General features: G+C 40.5%; 1 protein-coding gene across 1 annotated transcript in view; it reads right to left on the reverse strand.

Moving 5' to 3' along the window:
• LOC133550106 (inositol-3-phosphate synthase 1-A-like) overlaps nt 1-12,500 on the reverse strand; it is a 34,241-nt gene that overhangs the window by 16,562 nt on the left and 5,179 nt on the right. The window contains 1 exon segment of the mRNA XM_061896178.1: nt 5,897-6,026. Coding sequence (XP_061752162.1) covers nt 5,897-6,026 — 130 coding nt within the window.

Raw genomic sequence — 12,500 nt, forward strand, 5'->3', positions numbered from 1 at the left:
CGCTCCCGAGTATAAGTCGCACCCCCGGCCAAACTATGAAAAAAACTGCGACTTATAGTCCGAAAAATACGGTATTTGGAATAATGATTACAGTAATAATAATAATAATAACAACAAAGTAATTGAGCCTTTTTGCTCAAAACCAAACCCATTTCTTGGTGCCTTGCCTCATATACTGTATGTGTCTGTCGTGGCTGCTCAGTACAACATGACTTAGTCAGCGATTGGTTATTACAAGGAATCATAAGTCAATTCTTCATTTTTAACGTCACCTGACTCTTTCTTCAGTGTCCAATCTGCAACTTCTTATATGCGTCCTGTCCAGGCTGCTTAGTACAACATGGCCTAGTGAGCAATGGGTTATTACAATGAATAATAAATCCACTACGGACTGGACTTTCACAATGTTATTATGCTAGACCCACTCGGCGTCCATTGCATCCGGTCTCCCCAAGGGTGGGGTGGGGGGGTCACCCACATCTGCGGTCCTGTCCAAGGTTTCTCATTGTAATTCTCTTTGACATCCCACTGGGTTGTGAGTTTTTCCTTGCCCTTATGTGGGATCTGAACCGAGGGTGTTGTTGTGGCTTGTGCAGCCCTCTGAGACACTTGTGATGTAGGGCTATAAAAATAAAAATTGATTGATTGATGATCTGCTGGCCCCACTATGGACTGGACTCTCACTATTATGTTAGATCCACTATGGACTGCACTCTCACTATTATGATAGATCCACTATGGACTGGACTCTCACACTATTAACTAGATTCATTATGGACTGGACTCTCACACTATTAACTAGATCCACTATGGGCTGGACTCTCACACTACCACGTTAGATCCACTATGGGCTGGACTCTCACACTATTAACTAGATCCACTATGGACTGGACTCTCACTATTATGTTAGATCCACTATGGACTGGACTCTCGCTATTATGTTAGATCCACTTTGGACTGGACTTTCACAATATTATGTTAGATCCACTATGGACTGGACTCTCACTATTATGTTAGATCCACTATGGACTGGACTTTCACAATATTATGTTAGATCCACTATGGACTAGACTTTCACTATTATGTTAGCTCCTCTATGGACTGGACTATCACAATTATGTTAGATCCACTATGGACTGGACTCTCACTATTATGTTAGATCCACTATGGACAGGACTCTCACTATTATGTTAGATCCACTATGGACTGGACTCTCACTATTATGTTAGATCCACTATGGACTGGACTCTCACTATTATGTTAGATCCACTATGGACTGGACTCTCTCTATTATGTTAGACATACTATGGACTGGACTCTCACTATTATGTTGGATCCACTATGGACTGAACTCTCACTATTATGTTAGATCCACTATGGACTGGACTCCCACTATTATGTTCGATCCACTATAGACTGGACTCTCACTATTATGTTAGATCCACTATGGACTGGACTTTCACTATTATGTTATATCCACTATGGACTGGACTCTCACTATTATGTTAGATCCACTATGGACTGGACTCTCACTATTATGTTAGATCCACTATGGACTGGACTCTCACTATTATGTTGGATCCACTATGGACTGGACTCTCACTATTATGTTGGATCCACTATGGACTGGACTCTCTCACTATTATGTTAGATCCACTATGGACTGTATTCTCACTATTATGTTAGATCCACTATTAACTGTACTCTCATACTATTATGTTAGATCCACTATGGACTGGACTCTCACACTATTATGTTAGATCCACTATGGACTGGACTTTCACTATTATGTTAGATCCACTATGGACTGGACTCTCACTATTATGTTAGATCCACTATGGACTGGACTCTCACAATTATGTTAGATCCACTATGGACTGGACTCTCACTATTATGTTGGATCCACTATGGACTGGACTCTCACTATTATGTTAGATCCACTATGGACTGTATTTTCACTATTATGTTAGATCCACTATTAACTGTACTCTCATACTATTATGTTAGATCCACTATGGACTGGACTCTCACACTATTATGTTAGATCCACTATGGACTGGACTCTCACTATTATGTTGGATCCACTATGGACTGGACTCTCACTATTATATTAGATCCACTATGGACTGGACTCTCACTATTATGTTAGATCCACTATGGACTGGAGTCTCACTATTATATTAGATACCCTACTGATTGGACTCTCACTATTATGTTGGATTCCCTATGGACTGGACTCTCACTATTATGTTTGATCCACTATGGACTGGACTCTCACTATTATTTTAGATCCACTATGGACTGGACTCTCACTATTATGTTGGATCCACTATGGACTGGACTCTCACAAATATGTTAGATCAACTATGGACTGGACTTTCACTATTATGTTATATCCACTATGGACTGGACTCTCACTATTATGTTAGATCCACTATGGACTGGACTCTCACTATTATGTTTGATCCACTATGGACTGGACTTTCACAATATTATGTTAGATCCACCATGGACTAGACTCTCACTATTATGTTAGATCCACTATGGACTGGACTGTCACTAATATTTTAGATCCACTTCGGAGTGGACTCTCACTATTATGTTAGATCCACTATGGACTGGACTCTCATAATATTGTGCTAGACCCACTCGACGTCCATGTTTCTCAGTCACTCTCATTGACATCCCACTGGGTTGTGAGTTTTTCCTTGCCCTCATGTGGGCTCTGAACCGAAGATGTTGTTGTGGCTTGTGCAGCCCTTTGAGACACTTTTGATTTATCCATCCATCCATTGTATACTGCTTATTCCCTTTGGGGTCGCGGGTGCCTATCTCAGCTGGCTATGTAAATAAACATTGATTGATTGTTTACATAACCAGACTCGTTCTTGAGTGGCTAATTTCTCACAGGCGTGTTATCAGGGCTGCTCAGTAATCATCGGCGGTCACTCGAAGCGAGTATGATGATCCTCCTGGTCGGGTTGTATCCCTTTATGGAGGATGCCTGTGCGTGACTTTGTTTAATGTGGGGTCAGGGTCCAGTGGCATAGAGTCCAAGACGACCGGGGACCATTTTCTGCTGCAGCCTTCATCAAATGTCATTTTTTGACATACTGTAACTGGACATTTTCTTTGGTGCCAAGTCGGCTCTGCAGACACGCATCAGCCCAGGCTACTTAGTGCAATATGGCCAAGTCAGCAATAAACGCCTCACGCGTCATCAGGTGTTATTTACCGTATTTTCCGGACTATAAGGCGCACTCAGAATCCTTTTTTCACCCTAAAAAACTCGACAGTGCACTTCATAACTCGGTGCGCCTAATATAAGGATTAAGTTTGGTTGAGCTTACCCACCTCGTCGCAATTTTGTTTTTGGTACATGGTGTAATGATTAGTGTGACCAGTAGATGGCAGTCAAACATAAGGGATACATATAGACTGCACCGTTTGATGTGCTTCAACATACGCGTATTATGGTGTGTGTATAAGGTAAGACATTATCTGGCGTTTTGTTTTGAGATATTATTTTATATTATATTATTCTGGTACCTGCTGATCTATATTTGGGATCTGCATAAATCCTGAAAAATTGTGTGGATCTGCCTTTGTAGTACGTAATCCTTGGCCCTGCACTCTTCAGCATCTACATGCTGCCGCTAGGTGACATCATACGCAAATACGGTATTAGCTTTCACTGTTATGCTGATGACACCCAACTCTACATGCCCCTAAAGCTGACCAACACGCCGGATTGTAGTCAGCTGGAGGCGTGTCTTAATGAAATTAAACAATGGATGTCCGCTAACTTTTTGCAACTCAACGCCAAAAAAACGGAAATGCTGATTATCGGTCCTGCTAGACACCGAACTCTATTTAATAATACAACTCTAACATTTGACAACCAAACAATTATACAAGGCGACTCTGTAAAGAATCTGGGTATTATCTTCGACCCAACTCTCTCCTTTGAGGCACACATTAAAAGCGTTACTAAAACGGCCTTCTTTCATCTCCGTAACATCGCTAAAATTCGCTCCATTCTGTCCACTAAAGACGCTGAGACCATTATCCATGCGTTTGTTACGTCTCGCCTCGCCTCGACTACTGTAACGTATTATTTTCGGGTCTCCCCATGTCTAGCATTAAAAGATTACAGTTGGTACAAAATGCGGCTGCTAGACTTTTGACAAGAACAAGAAAGTTTGATCACATTACGCCTGTACTGGCTCACCTGCACTGGCTTCCTGTGACTTTAAGGTTTTACTACTTACGTATAAAATACTACACGGTCTAGCTCCAGCCTATCTTGCCGATTGTATTGTACCATATGTCCCGGCAAGAAATCTGCGTTCAAAGGACTCCGGCTTATTAGTGATTCCCGAAGCCCAAAAAAAGTCTGCGGGCTATAGAGCGTTTTCCGTTCGGGCTCCAGTACTCTGGAATGCCCTCCCGGTAACAGTTCGAGATGCCACCTCAGTAGAAGCATTTAAGTCTCACCTTAAAACTCATTTGTATACTCTAGCCTTTAAATAGACTCCCTTTTTAGACCAGTTGATCTGCCGTTTCTTTTCTTTTTCTTCTATGTCCCACTCTCCCTTGTGGAGGGGGTCCGGTCCGATCCGGTGGCCATGTACTGCTCGCCTGTGTATCGGCTGGGGACATCTCTGCGCTGCTGGTCCGCCTCCGCTTGGGATGGTTTCCTGCTGGCTCCGCTGTGAACGGGACTCTCGCTGCTGTGTTGGATCCGCTTTGGACTGGACTCTCGCGACTGTGTTGGATCCATTGTGGATTGAACTTTCACAGTATCATGTTAGACCCGCTCGACATCCATTGCTTTCCTCCTCTCTAAGGTTCTCATAGTCATCATTGTCACCGATATCCCACTGGGTGTGAGTTTTCCCTGCCCTTATGTGGGCCTACCAAGGATGTCGTAGTGGTTTGTGCAGCCCTTTGAGACACTAGTGATTTAGGGCTATATAAGTAAACATTGATTGATTGATGATTGAAGAAGAAGCTTCTCTATCTTATGTGGAATTCATCCTTCGCTGTTGCCGTGTCTAATATAAAAGGAGTGTAAAGTTCTTACTTATATCTGTCAGTAAACTCGCCATGAAAGCGCTAAAACATACCGGTGTAGTGAGTTTACATTATTCACCCAAGGAACTTGGGACGGTTTTTCACGGGACACATTTCCGGTGTTGATTTCGGATGAGGAGATGCTGCTCTTAAAGCAGTTAGGCTCCATATTTTTTTTACACTTTTTCCACTCCTGTCCTTGCACGCTACACCTCTACAATGGTGTATGTATATGTATATGTATGCATCTGTGTGGAGACATATACATATATATAAATACATCTGTCATCTCTATCTTTTGTTTTGCTATTTATACTACCATATTGTATATGCACCTTAGGAGGAGCTGCTCCAATTTCGTTGTTCTTTGAACCTGTTCATTGCAATAATGACAATAAAACTCTATTCTATTCTATTCTACAACAAAGACGCCGCCGAAGGTGAGCCACGTGGATAAGACCGCTCACAAAACGGCTTGGAGATGATCTGTAAAACATAATCTATGCAACATTTTGACCAAAGAACCACCATTACATGTTAAGTAGAACACAAGGAAGGGTTTTACATTTAGAAAAAAAGAATAACAATATGACTCCTTTAACTCGACCTATAATCCGGTGTGCCTTGTATATGAAAAAAAAATCAAAAATAGACCATTTATCGGCAGTGCGCCTTATAATCCGGTGCGCCCTATGGTCCGGAAAATACGGTAGTTCGATCACTTTAAACTGCTTGTGGCGTTCCTAACGGTTACAGGATGGCCACAGCTTGACACTGGAACAGATGAATTCAGTAGACAGGAGTTGTAGAATTAAGGTACCATCAAAGACGATGTCATTGGGGTGCACCATGGGTAGAAGGTGACAGAAGGGTACGCTGACCTCGCCCTCGGGCCCAGAACCAATACACACGGTCGACGCCTGCAGGAAGGATCCATAGTAGTTTGCTCTCTGGAAGAAAGGAGAGAAAAAAAAAGACTTTTTTACGATTCCATCATGACTTATTTAGCCCCTGAGGAAGTAAACGGTGCAAGTTGGCCTTTTAAGGCAAAGAGCGTAGAAGCCGGTGACAGTCTGATGAACATGATGGGATGAAGTTTCTGGAAGGATTTTCCATGAAAGACGTCTAAGAATCAGGGGTCGTATTTATCAAGCGTCTTAGAGTGCCTTTTACACTTAAGTCTTGAGAGATTGCGAAATTTAGTCCTACTCTCAAACTTAAGAATAAAAGCTATTCATCAACTTTCTTAAGTCTAAGAATCACTCTTACTCTCCAGGATATTTAAAGAGACCTTCAGAGGTGTCCTAAGTGCACTGTAAAAACTGAAATCTAAGTAGTGAAGTGAATTATATTTATATAGCGCTTATCTCTAGTGACTCAAAGCGCTTTACATAGTGAAACCCAATATCTAAGTTACATTTAAACCAGTGTGGGTGGCACTGGGAGCAGGTGGGTAAAGTGTCTTGCCCAAGGACACAACGGCAGTGACTAGGATGGCGGAAGCGGGAATCGAACCTGCAACCCTCAGGTTGCTGGCACGGCCACTCAACCAACTGAGCTATACCCTTATTTAAGATGAAATATCTCAAATAAGGGTGATATTTGCTTATTTTCTGTCTGATAAGATTATTCTTCTCACTAAGCAGATTTTATGTTAGTGTTTTACTTGTTTTAAGTGTTTTGGCTCTAAATGATCTCAGTAAGATATTACAGCTTGTTGCTGAGATTTGTTCAATCAATCAATCAATGTTTATTTATATAGCCCCAAATCACAAATGTCTCAAAGGACGGCACAAATCATTACGACTACAACATCCTCGGAAGAACCCACAAAAGGGCAAGGAAAACTCACACCCAGTGGGACGCCAGTGACAATGCTGACTATGAGAAACCTTGGAGAGGACCTCAGATGTGGGCAACCCCCCCCCTCTAGGGGACCGAAAGCAATGGATGCCGAGCAGGTCTAACATGATACTGTGAAAGTTCAATCCATAGTGGCTCCAACACAGCCGCGAGAGTTCAGTTCAAGTGGATCCAAGACAGCAGCGAGAGTCCCGTCCACAGGAAACCATCCCAAGCGGAGGCGGATCAGCCTCGTAGAAATGTCCCCAACCGATACACAGGCGAGCGGTCCATCCTGGGTCTCGACTCTGGACAGCCAGTACTTCATCCATGGTCATCGGACCGGACCCCCTCCACAAGGGAGGGGGGGACATAGGAGAAAAAAAAGAAGCGGCAGATCAACTGGTCTAAAAAGGAGGTCTATTTAAAGGCTAGAGTATATAAATGAGTTTTAAGGTGAGACTTAAATGCTTCTACTGAGGTAGCATCTCGAACTGTTACCGGGAGGGCATTCCAGAGTACTGGAGCCCGAACGGAAAACGCTCTATAGCCCGCAGACTTTTTTTGGGCTCTAGGAATCACGAATAAGCCGGAGTCTTTTGAACGCAGATTTCTTGCCGGGACATATGGTACAATACAATCGGCAAGATAGGCTGGAGCTAGACCGTGTAGTATTTTATACGTAAGTAGTAAAACCTTAAAGTCACATCTTAAGTGCACTGGAAGCCAGTTGACCTATATTGAGTAAAATATGCTTGAAACTAGAATATCAAGTGTTGCAAAGCTGTGTCATCAATACTCAAGTATAAAACGACTTTTTTAAAGTAATAATTTCTTACTTCAAGCATGAAAAAAAAAATCATGATGCCAAGCGCATATCGTTATGTCAAGATAATGGCACTAGTATTTACTTCATTTAAGAATATTTTTCAACATAACGTTTTTAGCATTCAATCAGACATTATTGCGAAGTTTTGTATTAGTGTGCCTAAAAATAGACATACCGGCTCCCAGACACATATTTTTTTTCTCTAAATGTGGCCCCTGAGTCAAAATAATTGCCCAGGCCTAACCTATATTGAGTAAAACATGCTTGAAACAGGAATATCAAGTGTTTCAAAGCTAAGTCATCAACACTCAAGTATAAAACTACTTTTTTAAAGTAATAATTTCTTACATTAAAAGCGTTACTAAAACGGCCTTCTTTCATCTCAGTAATATTGCTAAAATTCGCTCCATTCTGTCCACTAAAGACTCTGAGATCAGGCTGTTATCTACCGCCCCCCAGGGCCCTATTCGGACTTTATCAGTGAATTCTCAGAGTTCGTTGCTGATCTACTGACGCACGCCGATAATATAATCATAATGGGGGACTTTAATATCCATATGTAAACCCCATCGGACCCACCGTGCGTAGCGCTCCAGACTATAATTGATAGCTGTGGTCTTACACAAATAATAAATGAACCCACGCATCGCAACGGCAATACGATAAACCTAGTGCTTGTCAGGGGTATCACCGTTTCCAAAATTACGATACAAATTGTTGTCCGATCATTGTCATGCACGTCCCACTGGGTCATCATTGTCACCGACGTCCCTTTGGGTGTAAGTTTTCCTTGCCCTTATGTGGGCCTACCGAGGATGTGGTAGTGGTTTGTGTTGTGGTTTGTGCAGCCCTTTGAGACACTAGTGATTTAGGGCTATATAAGTAAACATTGATTGATTGATTGATACTTCAAGCATGAAAAAAAAAATCGTGATGCCAAGCGCATATCGTTATGTCAAGATAATGGCACTAGTATTTACGTATTTAAGAATATTTTTCAACATATTGAGCAAAAAGGTCAATTTTTTTTTTCCACCAAGAAAAGTGCACTTGTTATTAGTGAGAATATACTTATTTTAAGGTATTTTTGTGTTCATTGAGGTCAGCTAATTTTACTTGTTTTGGAAAGTCTTGACAAGCCACATTTTCTTGTTCTATTGGCAGATAATTTTGCTTAGTTCAAGTAAAATACTCATAATTTTTTTTCTTGTTTTTGAACACTGACTTTTTGCAGTGTGGTTAGGAGTTGCCAGCGGGGGGGGGGTGGCACCGAGGCGAGAGAGACGTGCGCGAACGTTCAGGGAGCGGAAGGATATTTATATTTATAACAACATTTATAAAAAAATTAAACAATATAAAAAATATCAAAAATAGTTAAAGTATTCCACAACTACAAAATTCAGTTCGAAAATTTGAATGGACTGTTTTTGTATTGTGAGGCTTTTCAATCTACGGTTGAATACTGACTTCTTCTAGGCACTGACATTTTAACCGTTAAACGCACATTTTAAGTGTGTTAAGTGCACCAATAAAATGCACATGTTACGTGCACATTCTGTATAAGTGTGTAAAATAAGTGTAAGTATATAAGTGTGTACAATAAGTGCATTAATCAAGTGCACAAGTTATGTGTAAATACTAGGGGTGGGCAAATTAATGCGTTAATTACGAGTTAACTCATCAATCTATTAACGCCGACAATTATTTTATCGCACATTTGTGTATGTTGTTTACATGCTTTTATTTTGTTAACGCCTTTTCTTAACAAGATGGCGTCGCCCGGCGTCGAGGGGCTCTTGGTAAAGATGGAACATTTGGCAAAAATACCGGACAATTCTGCAAATTTCATGGCTGGCTTACAGCGTGGTCACTCCGGGATCACTTACGACCGCCAGACAATTCTGAATGTGGACAGATCGGGCCGTTTTGGACTGAATGACGCGTGCTTGCTAGAGCGGCTAGCTAGCATGGGAATACTTTGCCGGCTACATCCAGCGGCCTGTGAAGCAGCGGAGTATATGTGTTGTCTGTCTATTTATGAATAATGCAGACGAGGCGTGTTGGCTGAGTTCTTAACGTTCGCTTTCAGAGCGTGCATATCACAACATACAAGATGCCGTCATGGCGACACAACCTATACCGGGCTACCGCCATATTCGTCACTCCTGTTGAATGCTGGGTAGGGTAGTTCTTTTTTCCCCTGGCTCATAACATCACAATATAGTAACATGTATATGCGTTCAGTTTATCAAAGCACCAAGCAAACAATCGGAAAATTCCCATCATATCAATTCCTAGATATGGTCATAATTATTTTAAGTGCACTACGCAGAATAAACACAACATTATTAATATTGCTACTACGGATAATTTGATCCAAAATTCCCTAAAACAGCCCACTACCTATAATAGAGGTTTTTTAAACATAAGATCCCTGATAAAAAAAAAATGTTTCTGCTGTTACCTCAGAAATTGCCTGTTCAGATGTTATGATTGTGGCTCAGAGATTTGTATGTAGATTATATTTATTTTCCATAACAAACAGGATAACTTAAATACCCTGGCAGTGGCAATAAGCTTAAATGTTTGTATTTATATTTTTTGAGTTGATTTTCATAAAATATGCTATTTAACTGCTATTGTTTGACAAGGACTGATTTAAATTGTGTTTGCACAACAAATGTTTTGGCGCTTTTGTTCAAGTGGGAGAATATTCCAATAAAGGTGCACTACACACTACTTTTGAATTCATTATTGGGCTTTGCGTATACAATGCAGTTAATCGCGATTAATCGGAGAAATAGTGCGATTAACTTCGATTAAAATTTTTAATCGTTGCCCAGCCCTAGTAAATACATACAGTAAGTGTGTAAAATAGGTCCACCAACAAAGTGCACAAGTTATGTGCACTTGTATAAATGTGTAAAATAGGTGCACCAATAAAGTGCACAGGTTAAGGTGCACAATCATAACTGTGTACAATATGTGCATTAATAAATTGCAGAAGTCGTGCACATATATAAGTATGTAAAATAGGTGCACATGTGTCCTCACATAAGTGTGTAAAATAGGTGCACACGTGTCCTCATATAAGTGTGTAAAATAAGTGCACACGTGTCCTCATATAAGTGTGTAAAATAAGTGCACACGTGTCCTCATATAAGTGTGTAAAATAGGTGCACGTGTCCTCATATAAGTGTGTAAAATAGGTGCACACGTGTCCTCATATAAGTGTGTAAAATAAGTGCACACGTGTCCTCATATAAGTGTGTAAAATAGGTGCACGTGTCCTCATATAAGTGTGTAAAATAGGTGCACGTGTGTCCTCATATAAGTGTGTAAAATAGGTGCACGTGTCCTCATATAAGTGTGTAAAATAGGTGCACACGTGTCCTCATATAAGTGTGTAAAATAAGTGCACACGTGTCCTCATATAAGTGTGTAAAATAGGTGCACGTGTCCTCATATAAGTGTGTAAAATAGGTGCACACGTGCACATATATAAGTGTGTAAAATAGGTGCACATGTGTCCTCATATAAGTGTGTAAAATAAGTGCACAAGTTGTGTGCTCATATATAAGTGTGTAAAATAAGTGCACGTGTCCTCATATAAGTGTGTAAAATAGGTGCACATGTGTCCTCATATAAGTATGTAAAATAAGTGCACAAGTTGTGTGCTCATATATAAGTGTGTAAAATAGGTGCACACGTGTCCTCATATATGTGTGTAAAATAGGTGCACATGTGTCCTCATATAAGTGTGTAAAATAGGTGCACATGTGTCCTCATATAAGTGTGTAAAATAGGTGCACACGTGTCCTCATATAAGTGTGTAAAATAGGTGCACACGTGTCCTCATATAAGTGTGTAAAATAGGTGCACGTGTCCTCATATAAGTGTGTAAAATAGGTGCACATGTGTCCTCATATAAGTGTGTAAAATAAGTGCACAAGTTGTGTGCTCATATATAAGTGTAAAATAAGTGCACGTGTCCTCATATAAGTGTGTAAAATAGGTGCACATGTGTCCTCATATAAGTATGTAAAATAAGTGCACAAGTTGTGTGCTCATATATAAGTGTGTAAAATAAGTGCACACGTGTCCTCATATAAGTGTGTAAAATAGGTGCACATGTGTCCTCATATAAGTATGTAAAATAAGTGCACAAGTTGTGTGCTCATATATAAGTGTGTAAAATAAGTGCACACGTGTCCTCATATAAGTGTGTAAAATAGGTGCACACGTGTCCTCATATAAGTGTGTAAAATAGGTGCACATGTGTCCTCATATAAGTGTGTAAAATAAGTGCACACGTGTGCTCACATATGAGCAACAAGTAAGTGCAAAATTTGTGTGTTCGTATAGGAGTGCAACATTACTGCACAAGTTGTGCGCTCACATAAGTATGTAAAAAAAGTGCACAACTTATGTGCACAAATGAGTGCTAAAATTCCTCGCTCTGAGATTTTTAGAAGTTAGGAGCTCTTTGAGAGGATTCTCAGAGTCTTTCTTTTTTTTTTTTTATATTATTTTGTAGTTTATTGTCAAAATATACACTCCCATTGTCCACTTAAATATTTCTAAGATATTTCTTTATTCTTAAACAAGGGATTTCCTTTCGTGATTGGTCATTTCTATGGAAACAGAAATGACGTCACCTAAAATTCCGTTTAAGGCACATAGTAATGTCGTAATTCAGCTCTGAGTGTGACTCTTAAGATTCAGTCCTACACTTCGCTGAAAGTGTGAGTAA

The sequence above is a fragment of the Nerophis ophidion genome, linkage group LG03 (genome assembly GCF_033978795.1).
Source record: "Nerophis ophidion isolate RoL-2023_Sa linkage group LG03, RoL_Noph_v1.0, whole genome shotgun sequence".
In the NCBI taxonomy this organism is placed as follows: Eukaryota; Metazoa; Chordata; class Actinopteri; order Syngnathiformes; family Syngnathidae; genus Nerophis; species Nerophis ophidion.